The following is a 15,418-nucleotide window of genomic DNA, read 5'->3' as shown; positions in this document are numbered from 1 at the left end:
ATACAACATTAATTCTGCAGTCACAAACAATGAACAAATGTTAACTGTGTCTTGGTTAATATTTAAAAAACATAACCCAACAAACAGGAACTCAAGTGACAAGACAACAGTGTAGAGCTAGTCCATCAATCAAGTTTCTCCTGGAATTTATCTTCTGGCAAACAAAATAGCTCTGATTGCTGGAATAGTGGCAGTAAGTTGTTGGATATATTATTCTAAATGACAGCGTTCCAATCCTAACTTGATCAAAATGAAGGCAGCATCTAAATGTAAAGCCTATGTTATAGCTTTAAAAAATGCTCAAGGAAACATAATCAATGTTTTAAACTTGAATATGTTCAAGAACTTTACATCAACATTTTTTAACATTTGATGAAAACTTCACAAACTTTCCTACAACTGATCTCTAATCAAAAGCTAAGCAACGGTACTTTGTACCCAATGTTTGGGCTCTGTATTCTATAATGATTGTGGCTTCATAGGTCTAGCATTGCAGCGCCAGACATTCAATTAGAGACCTTGAGTTTAAATCCTAGCCTCGATGCGCTTTACTGGTGCTCAGCCAAACTCCTTGATAGTACATAGTACTATCTTGTATTACATAGTGCTCCATCCTGGGGGAGATGATGAGAACAATTTGTCAGGATAATGCTTCAGCTTAAACTGCCGTGCCTCCAATTAGCCATGGCACTGGCAGCAGCCAGGCAGGTCCAATGCCTTTTGTCCTCCTTGCTATGATGTACTCCAAGTGCTTCTCTCCAGTATGAAATATCAGTATAATGATGAGTCAAAGGTTGCATAACTAAGCTCCACAGACCAATGGGATGCAGTGCTGAAAATTCACCATCTATCCCAACTTGTCTCAGTGGTAGCACTTCTGCCTCTAAGTCAGAATAAGATGGATTTAACTTCAATTTCAGTGACTGGAACAGATAATTCAGGTTGTCCAGTTTTGAAGAAGAGCTGCGCTGTCAGTGGATCTGTCCTGTTGACGAAATCTCAAGCCAAGGGCTATTGACAGGAGGATGTTAAAGATGACATGGAACTGTTTGAGGAAAGGAGCAGAGAGGTATTCCTGGCATACTAGCCAATATTTATTCTCAACTAACACTTAAAATTGATTATCTAGTTTCACTATACTTTGTGGGATCCAGTTGTGTGTAAATTGGCTATCATATTTACAATATTACAATAGTGACTACATTCCAAAAATACTTAATTGCTTGTGGAGAACTTTGGACAAATAGTTTTATCTAAGGCAAGTCTAATTTTTGCTGCAAAGTCATCTTAGTGAATAATAATCAATGTTTATACATGTGCAAATGTTGTACAAGAGTTTGTGTGGTGCAGCGGTTGTGTCTGAGCCTGGAGGTTCAGCTTCAAGTCCCACCTGCTCCAGAGGTGTGTGATAACATCTCTGAACAGGCTGATGAAAAATAAATCCCAATGTTGTACAAGTCACTTGCACTTACCAAGAATGGACTACTTCTGCACAAAATCTGAAAGCATTTTGAAACTGTATACAGCCGAAGAAAACAATTTTACAACCGATATTAAATGCCATTATAGAGGTAGTTAGTGTGTGAATAATTGATATTTTTAAAAATTGATATATAGCATTCTCCCATTGTAAAATAAAGACAAAATGACCAGTTTAAGTGATATTCACATCAACAAAAAAAAAATGCTGATCTTTCTCTTGGAGATGGTGGGTGTCAGTAATCAAAAACAATCTCTTAGATGCAGGCAATGTTAGCAAGGCTAGATTTATTATCCATTCCTACGTGCCTGGCAGATGATCAGCAAATCTTTGTACAAATATTTTGTCTGCTTGGCCAATTCAAAGGACCCTCATATTGTATTGTGTATTGTAGTAAGTTCACCCCAGATTCTCATGGTTTACCCAATTGTGAATACGATCGCTTCTGTGCAGTATTATTAACTGTATTTATACATCATACAAAGATGTGAATCTAGTATTACATTATTTATCTTTACTTGTCTTTCCTCTGAGGAAGACTCAAAACACTGACTCTACTTCTTTCTACAGATGCTGCTAGGCCTACTGAGTTTATCCAGCAATTTCTGCTTTTGTTTCAGATTTCCATCATCTGCAGTTCTTTGTTTTATTTCCTTATTGCATTAATATTTATGATGTTGAGGCTTTCATAGTGTTCAGAACAAGGCTATCATTACAAACTTAGAGAATTTGGGTTATTTATTTTGGAGGAACATAAACTATAAGAGATTCAGTTCAGTTGTTTCAAAATAAAATGAAAGTAGGTTTGGACAAGATTTTCAAAATAATTATATTAATAAAACATGTTGATAAAATACATGGATAGAAGAAAATCCATTAAATGTAAATGGTTACAGGGTCATAATTAGGCTAAGTTCAGTCCATATTTCTCCTGAATTCAAATTTTACCATCTGTCATGGTGGGATTCAAAACGCTAACCCCAGAACATTAATCTAGGGTTCTGGATTGCTAGTCCAGTGACATTAGTTATGCCACCCCTCCCTAAAATGTGAAATCATACTTCCTTTCTGACAGTATGGAGATATTTTAAAATCAACCTGCCTTAGGGGCCAGGTGGGACTTGATCCCAGACATTCTGGCCCAGATGTAGGGACATTGCCACTGCACCACAAAGAGTCCCTCTATACTTCTCTGCAACACACTACCAGCAGACACGTTCAAGTGAAGGTGTCCTGCAATTTGTTCTGAAGATATCTGTAAACTTCCTTAATCGAAGTACACTAACATTATAAGAAGGCCAGAAGTTTAAGTAAGATTCTACATGAATGAATAGTGAGCTGCAATGTAGTGGACCCGACAGAGTTGGAGAGGAATTACAAACCAATTCTCCTGAAACCAACTGCAGGATTTCCCTTTTTGTTTGCCTATCCATATACCTAATATTTTCAAAGGCGAGGAAGAGGGTGAGTTGAGATGATGTGGGAAATGGAGTAAATACTGATGGATCCAGATGGTTCTTCAAATCCTTTTAATCAACTGGTTTAATTTGATCTGAGCACTTTACTGAATCATAAGTTAACACTTTCTCACTGATACAGATATGTTGGGGAAGACCAAAGGGACATGTCATATCGTCTGTGCTACTTCGAGTATGCTCGAAACCTTTGAGGATCAAGGTTTTGTTGATCCTTCTAAATCAGAACTGTGAGCAAATTTTTAAATGAACTTGCCACTACGCAATCTGCAATAACATCAGGCTTCCTTTACACCAAGGTCTACTAACTGATGTGTGCAGTTTCACTCAAGAAAAGCCTTTGAATTGACATCAATTACACCATCCTATGACATAAATTATTCAAATTCAAATTATCTACCATTGTAAAACCGGTTTAGCACCTGTAGATCTGCTTCATTTCAGAACAATTGGGTTCAGACTGTTTACTCAAGTCCAAAATCTAAACATGATAATGTTACAAAAAACTCCTCACTAGAACTATTACTAACTTTTTCAAAATGAGTCAACAATCTTCCATTAATAACTTATTCTACATTTTATAATGCTTATGCTGATGATACTTGTCACAAAACTTCCCCTCTCCTTCCAGTTATTTAGTAACTTGCCTCAAAACTTAAGTGAAACTTGAGTGTTATTTTAAAAACAATAAAGAACATGCAGCGTCATTCAGTCTCATAACAAAATCAAATTTTGCATTAAAATTAATGGGCAACCTGTTGGTAATGGTGAAACAGCCAAACACACTGCAGACATTCTGGATGAAAATCTCAGTTAAACAATAAAAATTGGTCCAACATTGTTCTTAATTCAATTGTGTTTGATCTTACTTTAAAACCCGGTAAACATTTCTTTCTAGTATCCTCTTTACTGTTCACATTATGTATTGTCGTCTATCTGGGGACAAGTATGCCAGGCTGATTTACAGTTTACAGTTAAACTGTATAATAGAGGTCATCATATTCCTTCATAATGCAGACCACAATTTACATCACGGCTTTTTATTCAAAGACCATAAAATTTCATATTTTTACGAGAAGTTTAACACTTCACATTCTGTTTTAATATTTTTTACATGTAAGCGCTGTCGTGAACATGGTCCAGGGCAGTTATCACAAAATTATTTTTGAAATTCGCCCAACTTAAGGAATAATGATTATCAAGCTGCCAATCAGACTGAGTGGTCATTTTTCAGTGTAAGACCTCAATGGAATCAAATGTTTCATAAGATTACTTTTCCTATAACTGGTGAACATTTTTTACTGCTTTACTGGGATGTATCACTGGTAAGGCTTACCTACATGAAGTTGGTAATGGACACCTTCTTGAACCACTGCACTTTCTCTAATCAAACTATGTTTACAATGTTTTCTGCAGTGGTCTGATACAATATTTCAGAGGACAGTTAAACAATGGATCTGGAGTCACATTCAGGCCAAATTGGGTAAGAATAGCAGATTTCTCTCTTTGAATGCCATGAATGAATTAGGTGGGGTTTTACACCATTGCAGTAGTGTTGTGATCATTATTATTGAGACCAGCATTTCATTCCCGACTCATTAACTAATCAAATTTCAGTTCCTCAGTTGCCATGGTGGGATTTGAACTCATGTCTGTGGAACATTAGTACAGGCCTCAGTACGGCTGGTCTAATATCTATCTTCACTGCTGTCATTCATGGACATTAGATTGTGTGGTGCTTTAAATTTGAAGACATACATTTATATACATATGGAACAATAGCTAAGGACCATGTGGACATTATTTGAAATAAAGTTATTATTTATTACCTAGTGCAGGTGCAAGTGCTGATACTGGGTTTGAGGGGTCCAGTTGGAATCCGCCCAGCATAAACTGTGTGTCAGTTGTGTTTTCCAGCTTCAGGCCGGGGAGATTCATATTCTGGGCCAGGTAGTACTGGTAAAGCTCGGCCTCTGCAGGTGCCAGGTTACTGAGGCCTAAGTGTCTGTTGTGCTGAATCTGGTTCATGTTCTGCTGGAGCAGCATCATGTTGTGCATGTGCTTCTCACTGGTCATGTGAATGCGCAGGTTCCTGGCTACATTCGTCTCGTAGTCGCACACCTCACACCGCCAAGTGGGTTTGGTTTTTGGTTTGGTGGGCGAGGAGGCCCCGCAGGTGCTCATACTGGCGGCCGCTGCCGCAGCAACGGCTGCAGCCGCCACAGCTGTTCCAGCAGTGTGGCTAAAAACTTGGTCGCCCCCGCCATTCTGTAGGTTCTGCATGTTATTGAGATGCTTGTCGGACTGCATATGAATACTGAGATTGCCTTTGGTTGTAGTGGAATAGTTACACACCTCACATCGGAAAGGCTTGTAACCACATGTATAGCTCTCGCCCCGGGCCAACCGAGGGTGAGGTTGCCCAGATTTGCAATACACACATGAGCCACCGGATTCTGGGTGCTTTTCCTTCATGTGGGCCTCCAGCGTCTGCTGGTACTTGTAGTGCCAGTTACACTTTGGACACTTCAAGGTCTTGCATGAGTTCCGAGAATGCATCATGGTCATGTGCCCACCGAGGGAACGGGAGGAGCCCAGGACCGTGTCGCACTTCGGACACTCAACGCTGCTTCCGGATGAGCATTCCCCACCCCCCAGGTCGCAGGGAGTGCTGGCATGCTGGTGATGGGAGGTATAGTTTCCTTCCTCGCCATCGACAGGTTCATTTGGTTCAGGAGCTGTGGCACTGTCTTTATTGGCACTTTCATCTACAAAGTCCGTCCTACTACTCTCAGTATTACCGACACTGCTGTCACCACTTGCACTGTCGTTTGACAAGCTCACTGCATTCCTCCCGTTTGCACCATCGAAAACAACAAAGGAAGAAGTAGAAGAAGAAGAGGTGCCCCTTGGAGAAGGGTTTAGCACATTAGGCATTAAAGGAGATTTAGAAATGCTTTGGTTTGAGAGAGCGAGTTCCTTGCTGCTACATGCATCAGCCTCAGGGTCTTCCTGGGGCTCATCATCATCCTCATCCGACTCGTTTGTGAACAGTTCCTTGCACTCCTCATCTTCCTCTGCTTGCTCAGCAGAGTCCGCCTTTTCTATGAGGCTACTGTCAGCGCTAAACTCTCCACTGGCTTTTTTCTTCTCAATTTCCATCCCCAAGTCCTTGCTCTCTGGCATTTTGGTAGGCCCGGAAGCAAGGTGGCCCAGAGGGACTGAGGTAATTGGGGTCTTTAGGGCCGAGCTTGTCAGCCCTCCAAGGTTCAACAGAGCACTTTGTGCCAGAGGGATTGAATGAGGTTGTTCAGCTGCACTCGTGTTACCTTCAGAGTCTTTTAATAAAGCCAGACCAGCCTGGACAGCCTCATCACCATCAACATGGATTCCACTAAAAGTACCGTAGAAGTTCTGACCAGGGCCAATGAGGTTAGCTGTGGAAACTAAAGGGTGTTGAAAGTTTTTGTTTTTTGGTTCCAGAAAGCTTATAAGAGGTTCCTTGTCTTTGCCTATCCCTTGGATGATAGCAGACACGTTCTTATTACTTAAGAGCTTGTGCTCCTCTTCACTAAGGGTCATTCGGTGGTCATGCACAGCATGCGTTACAAATGACCTCACATATCCAAAAGACAACTTGCACAAAAAACACATTAAAATCGGCTTTCGTTTGCCATAGAGCACGAAACTGTCAAACTTAGACAAGTCCACATTGTTTGGGACATCTTTGGATACACAAGAGTTTTTGGCAGAGCCATCACTGTTCAGGTAATCCTTGTTGCTTTTGTGTCGCACATCAAAAACACGGAAAGTGTGCAAGACAGGACTGATGCCTGTCAATGCTGAGGTATTTGGGAATGTCTGGTCAGAACCAAACCACTTCCCAAAAGATGAGGCTATGTGAAAAGTGTTGATGATCTGTGGGTAGACAGAGACGGATGTTGCAGAGGTGGACTCCCCTTGCTTGTTCCCAGCATTGGACATAGAGTTCATGAACAAAGCTGGGAGAACACTACTGCCACTGGACCCTCCAGACTGGATACTTTGCATGAGCTGGTTCACATTCTCTACAATGTAGGCAGAGCCATCTGCCTGATAGACAATCTCCCCAGTCAGATTCTCCACATCGCTTTCCTCTGCCTCGCTCATTTCACTGTCACTTTCCTCCTGGAGGAGCTGAGGATGGGAGTTCGGGCAATGATGTTCCATGTACTTTTGTAAACTTGAGAATGAGGATGAGCACTCGTTGCAGCTGACCTCCTTTGAGGACAGTGAGGGGTGTGAAACAACAGCCGCTGCAGCAGTCTCTGAGCTGCACTCGTCGAAGGATGTCCTCAGGTTCTCACACGGGACGCAGTTCTCTCGTGCAGACTCCATTGAACCAGCTTTATCAGAGACCTGGGGGTTGGATTCAGTCCATTCCTGATGCTGGGTTGCACTGCACCCATCCTCTTGCCCAGTGATGGTAGGGGAGTCACAGGTTTCCATAGTGATGGCTACATGAGCGTTTCATTGCAACCAGTCCGGCAGGGGCCTAAAAATTGAAACAAAATAGTCAATAAATGGGTGTACTACACAAAGAAATAAACTCTTACGTCTGACATACTGTTACCAAATACTTTAGGATAGATTGTCCTTGAGAGGGATATAATTCCTCTATATTTTACAGAGAACCTTGTATTTACAAGATTACCATTCCATCAAATTCTCAGGCTTGAAGTATTGTTGGCAATAAAAGTGGTCAAATGTAGAATTCATTAGTGTGAAATTTCTCTGTGCACTATTTTAGTTGGGGTATAAGCTACAATCAAGTAAAATGTGCTCATGTTGGACTTAAAACACCAGATAGAGGAATGTCCTACAAATAGGTTAAATTCCTGTCCACTAATTTTGCCAATGACTTCTAAGCAAATAGCATTAAAATAACTGTGAACAAATAAGTTAAATATTTATTTCATCAGCTCTTCAAAGTACATCAAATAATCTATACAAACTTCGCATACAGACTTGATTAACACTGTTTTTAAAGGATGCATTTCTACTGGTGGACAGGTAGGGCCAGGAGGAACACATTGCAATTGGCCTTTGACTTATGTCTTAAATATTAATTTACGCACTTGTTGGCACATCATACTTGAACCACTTTTACTCAGAACACTTGACAGCATGGGTGGCACAGTGGCTCAGTGGTTAGCACTGCTGCCTCACAGCACCAGGGACCCGGGTTCAATGCCAGCCTCAGGCGACTATCTGTGTGGAGTTTGCACATTCTCCCCATGTCTGCATGAGTTTCCTCCAGGTACTCTGGTTTCCTCGCACAGTCACAAAGATGTACAGGTTAATGTGAATTGGCCATGCTAAATTGTCCATAGTGTTCAGGGATGTGTAAGTTAGGTGCATTGGTCCGGATTAAATGTACAGCAATGGGGAATGCATTTGAGTGGGATACTCTTCTGAGGGTCGGTGTGGACTTGTTGGGTCAAAGGGTCTGTTCCATACTGTAAGGATTCCACTATCAACAAGCTTGGGACATTTTCAAGTACTAAAGACATTTTGAAAGTTTAACGAAGTGTGACACTTGAGGAACTAAGCATGCAAGACTACTTTGGGGCAAGTGATCCCAAAGGGAAAAATTGCCCAACAAAACAGAACATATATATGTATATATATTTACACTATGATAACAGTAGAGGAGTGGATCGTAAATCACAAGAGAGATTTGGTTTTAAAAATGTCAAGATTCCAACCATCAACAGTTTTCTTAGTTATTCCAGAATGCGGGCATTGTGTCCAAAGTAGTTTTGTCCTTAGGGGATATAAAGTTTGTAATTTTGCTTTCATGTAATTGTTTATGTTACTAACATTACTGATTGGTATTGGATTGGTACTGCTGGATCCTTTCCGCTAACTGAAATGACAGTGTGACGAACTAGTGAAGCAAACTTTTACTTAACCCAAGTTTCAGTCAATAAACCTTAGTCACAAAATTTCCACTTTGAAAACCAATCCAGCAGTAAACTAACTGAAAGCTAGCTAAGTCTGGGATTCTGTGCACATCACTCATCAAAACAAGATTTTAAAAAAGCAACAAAAAGCAAGCATCTGTAATGCAATTACAAATTTTTTAACAGTCTAAAGTGGATTGTCCGTAGTTCTATGTTGCAGAAGGATTAGAAGACGAATATTGTTTGCCCACAGAGCTTTACATTGACTGACATCTGCTCAACTACAAGTGCCTAAACTGTCACTAATTATAAATGAGATTTATAGTGCATACATTCAATACCATGGATGACTTTGCAGCTTTGCAATAGAAGGTGAATATTCTACTATCGTCGTTTGAATTAGGCTGCGGACGATTTCAAGTGCATCAGCAGTTTCTTTACTGATGGAGGTGAATAACATTAACCCCCTTTTAACTTTAACGGAAGAGTCAACAAATGCACATCTTTATAGCACCTTTAATGTCCTCCAGGTGTCCCAATGTAGTTGACAGTAAATGAATTCCATTTGAAATGTAATGACCCCTGTTTTGTGGACAAAAGACATCAGCCAGAATGCCTAGAGTGAGATCTCAATGAAATAAGATGCAAGGTAAGCTATTTTTGGTGACATTTGTTCTGAGATAAATATTGGCAAGTGCACTCAAAGAACTCTTCTTTTCTTCAAGTAGTGCCATGGGATCTGTTACATTCATCCAAGCAGGCACACTTGCCTTAATGTTTAATTCAAAAGATGTCACCCTCAGCTTTGTGCTCTAGACCACAACACAAAAGGAGGCCATGTGGCACTTGAAGCCAAGGATGACTCTTTTCATGAGGAGTCTTATTTGCTCCTTCTTCACACCTCTCCTTTCTTTTTCCAAATATTTGTTTACTTTTCTTTTGAAGTGAACTATTGAAAATGTGGCCACCAGCCTATTTGGCAGATCATTCCATATCTTAACAACCTTAGAGTTAAAATGGTTTTCTTCATGTTGTCCGTGCTTCGTTTTGCTTATCACCTCAAATCTCAGCCTTCTGTGTATCATTATTTCAACCATTAAAAATAACACATCTTTAATTGCTGTAGGATTTTAAATGACACTTCTTGGAGGCTTTTATGGCACAGTGGGAGTATTCCACTCCCAGTCAGAGTACCTCTGAGCCAGAAGGCCTGGGTTCAAGGCCCGTCTCTTCCAGAAGTGTGTAGTAACATCGCTAAGCAGCTTGATTAGAAAATAGGTTAAAAAATGCCTCTCCCTCTTAGTATTGTCTGCATTAAGGAGATTAATGGGAGACAGCGAGTGAACAAGGCAGATGGGGAGGCAGGGAGCGAACATACCTGGGTGGGGGAGACTGAGCAAACAAGTGAGACTCGGAGGGAGGGAAGGACCAATCCTGCCTGGGAGAGAACAAGCAAACGAGTGATGTGGGGAGGGAGGGACCAAACACGCCTGGCAGGAAGAGAGTGAGAGAACCAGTGAGATGGGGAGCGAGAAAGCTGGAACCCTCGTCAAATTCTTCTGCATTGTCTCCCAAAGCTTCATGTCACTCTTAAACGAAATTGAACAGAATATTGTAGCTGTCAATGAGTTAATTTTAGTTATATTGGTTTAGCATTACTTCCTAGCTTTTGTAGTCTGCTATTTCTATTTATAAAGCTCAGGGTCTCCTATGCTTTCTTAATTTCTTCATTTGGCTGTCCTGCCACCTGCAAGGATTTGAGAACAAAGAATCACAAGTTTTTCTCCAACATCTTTAAAATTGGATCATTCATTGTATCTCATTCTACCTATCAAAATACATGACTTAACATTGTTCTGTGTTGAATTTTATTTGTCATGTAGGTTGAATCTCCCAGTTCCAGGTTTTGCATCATCTGCAAATTTCAGAATTCAAATTCATTCATTTTGAAGATGTGCCTTTGGTTCCTCATCTCTACTACTGGTGGAAAGATCTTCTCCATATCCACTCCATCCAGACCTCTCAGTATTCTGTAAATTTCAATCAGATCTCCCATTTCCCTCTTAAACTCCATTGAGTACAGACTCTGCGTCCCCAACCGCTCCGAATATGACAAGCCCTTCATTTCTAGGATCAATTTTGCCAACGAAATTGAACAGGATAATTTTAGTTATATTGGTTTAGCATTACTTCCCGGCTTTTGTACTCTTATATATTCCAATTTATCAAGCCCACAGTCTCCTACACTTTCTTAATGTCTTCATTTAGCTGTCCTGCCACCTTTAAGGATTTGGGAACTATGTAGTATTTCATCAGAAGCTTTTTGAATGTTCACATGGACATTATTAACAGCATTGCCCTCATCCACCCTCTGTTGTATTATCTAAAAACTCAACAATGTTCATCCAACATTATTTTCCCTTACATTTTCGCACTCACTCTCCCTTTTTAGTCTATGTAACTGTTTATCTTCTTGAAGGTTACTGTTTATTTTAAAACTTTCCCATTACCAACAGTAAATTAACTGGCTTGCAATTGTCAGATTTACCCTTCTCAAATCTTTCCACCTTTTAGTACCACCCATATATCTGAGCAACTGGAAGATTTACGTCATAATTTTAAAGGGAAGGGTAGGAAGCTTATCGGGATTCAGAAAAATAAATTTCTCCCAGAAGTTGGTGAGAATCAGGAATGCATTGTCAAGTGGATGATAGTCTTAAAAAGTTGGTGTATGAGCACTTGAAATGCAAAACATTCAAGGCTATAGATCAAGTGCCAGAAAATGGGATTAGTGGAGATAGATCAGCAGATGGGCCGAAGGGCTTCTTCTGCGCTTTATGACTCTACAACTTCAATTCCTAATTCCATCAGCAGTCTACTAATAATTCAACAAGTTAATTTAACATAGCTTCATTTTTGGGAAACAGTGCAAATTAGCAGTTTTGTCATTGTGAGACTATTTGAGGTCCCCAGCCATAAAGTCCAGAGAAAATTTGATTAATTCTACTTGATAAAAAGAACCAGCTGAGTGCATTGAATTCAGCAAAGGTTATAGACCTTGACAACATCCCACCTTATAGTACTAAAGAAGTAGCTGTGCCCCTAACCAAGCTGTTCCCTTACAGCTACAACACAGGCATGTAATGGACAAAGTGGAATGGAACCCAGGTATGCCCTGGATTCCACAAAATGAAGAATGAATCCAGTTCCGCTTCTCCATTACCATCAAACTATTCTCAATCATCAAAAAAGTAACGATGGGTGTTATCAGTAGTGTTTCTATATGACATTTACTCAGCAATAACCTGCTCAGCGATGCTCAGTTTGGCTTCCTCCAAGAAGATGTTGCTGTGCATGGCCCTAAGAGATCCACAGAGCAGCAGGATAAATTACAGGGAATGGTGGAGATAAGAATAACTGCATGGACGTCAATGCAACATTTGATGAAGTATAGCATCAAGGAACCTTAACAAAAGTGAAGTCAATGGGAATCGGGGAAAACTTCACGAGATGGTATCATACCTATCCCAAAGGAAGATGGTTGTGGTTGCTGGGATGGAATAATCTCAGCCCCAGGAAATCTCGGCAAGAAATCATCAGGGTAGTGTCCTAGGCTCAAACATTTTCAGCAGCTTGGTCGATGAGCTTCCTTCTAATTTAAGATCAGAGGTGCCAACTGATGCTTGTACAATGTTCAGTACCAAGGCCTAAACAATAGGCAGGCTTTAGGTAGTGGTGTAGCATGAATGTTTCACACTTTCAGAATTGGGTGACAACTATTCCAAACAAGACAGATTAAAGCCATGGCTTTTTAATATCCAATACCATAGCCATGACAATCTGGGAGCCAGAGTCACCAATGACGAGAAACCTAACCAGGCCAGTCATATAAATACAAACACCTTAAAATTAGGTTACAGGCTGGGAATTGTGTGGTGAGTAACAGCCTGTCTACCAATTATATGCTCTTCATTTTCTTGGATGAGTGCACGTCCAACACCACACAAAACGCTCAACACTTGCAGACAAAAATTCTGCTTAATGAGTACCTGTTCCACCCTAGTAAACAATCCCTCTGTTCAACAGCAGAACACAATGTCAGCAGTATGAACCTCCTGCTTTATTCGGTCATCTTTAGTTGCCCTTGAGTAAGCTCAAGATGGTCTTAAACCACTGTTGTCCATTTATTGTCGATCGACCTACAATGCTGTTAGGGAGAGAGTTCCAGGATTTTGACCAGCGACACTGAAGTAATAGTAATATATTTCTAAGTCAGGATGATGTGTGGCTTGGAGAAGAACCTGAGGTGGTGGTGTTCCCACATGTTTGTTGCTCTGGTCCTTCTAGATGGTAGTGGTCATAGTTGTGGAAGGTGCTGTCTAAGAACCTTGGAGAATTTCTGCAGTGCATCTTGTACATGGTACACACTGCTGCTACTGAGCATCAGTGTTAAAGGGAGTGAATATTTTTAGATGTGGTGCCAATCAAAAGTGCCACTTTCTTGAATGTTGCTGGAGTTACACACATTCAGATAAGTGGGGAATATCCATCACACTCCTGATTTGTGGATTGTAGATGGTGGGCAGGCTTTGGGGAATCAGGAGGTGAGTTACTCACTGCATGTCTGATCTGTTCTTATCGCCAAGTATTACCTCATAGAAAATCCATTGTATCATCTTACCATAACTCCTTTGACAGCACCTTCCAAACCCACAAAATGTATGACCCACAAGGATATGAACAGCGTATGCAAGGAAACACCACCATCTTCAAGATCCTCTCCAAGATGCTTACCATGCTCACTTTAAAATATATAGTCATTTCTTCAATGTCTTCAGGTCAAAATCCTGGAATGCACTGTGAGTGTGTGTCTACAACAAGGAAGGCAGTAGCTCAAGGCAGCTTATCATCAACATGTCAAGGTAAGTTGAAGATGAGATGTAAATGCTGGTGGATCTAGCTAATGATGCTCACATACCACAAATTAATAAAAGAAAGCTACCACTACTATGAACCATACTAATACTTATAAATAAATTAGATTCCAAGGTCTGAAGGGCTGAAATGATTACAATTTGATTGTTAATCAACTGCGGGGAGCATGTAATGCGATGAAAGTGTTTTTCTGTCAGGGATATTATCAGTAATATGTATGTGTACATGGTTTCTGTTGTTTCAAATCAGTATATTATTCGGATTCTTGGACCAATGTTTCAGGAGTTCAGAAAAAATGGTCGGCTCTATTTTCATGTTAAGTCAAATTAGTTCAATAAAAGGTCATCATCCCAATAGACACTGCACACAGTGTACAGAGAAGTTAAATGCGAAGATACCACAGGAACAGATTTCACCTCCTTGGATTGAAGGCCATGGAACTTAGGAATTTTCTTAAATCTTCCCCAAAGATAGTGTTACATCAGTAGAAATTGAAATCGGTGCTCCATTTTACAGCATCTGCCATTTCTGTACATTGTTTGAGGTGTTCCAGTCATTAAAAAGCTGGAAACCTGCAGAAACATCCATAAACAGAAGAGGCGTTACTCAAAACACTTCAACTTCTCAACACTCATGAACTGATCCTAACATCTTTTGCAGTTTCCATTTCCCCGATCTAAAGAAAAATACTGTACACTTCACTTGAGAGAGACGTAAATTCTTTTCCAAATTAATGTCTCACCGACAGGATGGAGCTGGAACAATCACATTTAATATTATGAATTATTAACACAGAGCCTTCTTATGAAGTGTGAAACTGCTACATTAAATATTTCTCATCCTAATACAATCCATGCTAACTACATTTTAATGTGCCCCTGATGTTCACCGACAGTGACCTGAAAGGCTTTAAAGCTTTTCCTTGCTACCACTCCGGTCATATGAGAGTTAATAACCTTATTGAATAATCAATGCCATAAATGCCTCTCAATTTACAGGAAAACGTGGTCTGCTAGGACAGCTATTGATAAACTGGCATGTCTTTGATCTTGCACTGGGAGCCAGTTTACTGAAACTGTGTACGGCACTTCTGAGGCAAAGGCAGCAGAGAATTTTAGAGACTTACAACTCATTCTCATCATCTTTTCCTTTTTAGCTTTACTGTTTCCATTGAAAATTTACACTGACTGGTCCAACAATGAAGGCATTGGCCATTTCAATGCAGTTTTTTTTAAAAAACCCTGATCCCACAGCTCTCATCTCCTGAAGGAGTTTGGATATAGTTCTATACATGCTATGTCCACTCTCAGTTGTTTATCTAGGTGTCCACTCTTTAATCATAAAACTGATGCCAAGTTCTCTATAATTCACTGCATTTCAATACAAATTTAATGCCTTCCTACATCAGCTCACCTAAAGTTAGTTGAATTAGCAGGTTCTCCTGTGCTGGGTAGCACATATACACACTAGTCTGAGGACTTATCAAGAAGGTTAAAATTACAAACAATGTTGCAGAGATAAACCTGTCAACACCACTGCAGACAGGCGACTTTGTAAGTACAGTATTCCCACCAAGAATATAA

General features: G+C 40.3%; 1 protein-coding gene across 6 annotated transcripts in view; it reads right to left on the bottom strand.

The window, feature by feature from the left end:
- zfhx3b (zinc finger homeobox 3b) overlaps window positions 1–15,418 on the bottom strand; it is a 541,496-nt gene that overhangs the window by 338,568 nt on the left and 187,510 nt on the right. For 4 of the 6 annotated variants that reach the window (XM_043706688.1, XM_043706690.1, XM_043706687.1 and 1 more), the window contains one exon: window positions 4,785–7,489. In XM_043706688.1, coding sequence (XP_043562623.1) covers window positions 4,785–7,443 — 2,659 coding nt within the window. In that variant the 5' untranslated portion in view covers window positions 7,444–7,489. Of the gene's footprint in view, window positions 1–4,784; window positions 7,490–14,251; window positions 14,464–15,418 lie in introns of those variants that run through there. The other 2 variants (XM_043706689.1, XM_043706691.1) reach the window with 2 other exon arrangements.

The sequence above is a fragment of the Chiloscyllium plagiosum genome, chromosome 17, assembly GCF_004010195.1.
Source record: "Chiloscyllium plagiosum isolate BGI_BamShark_2017 chromosome 17, ASM401019v2, whole genome shotgun sequence".
In the NCBI taxonomy this organism is placed as follows: Eukaryota; Metazoa; Chordata; class Chondrichthyes; order Orectolobiformes; family Hemiscylliidae; genus Chiloscyllium; species Chiloscyllium plagiosum.
This window is presented reverse-complemented; position numbering and strand designations above follow the sequence as displayed.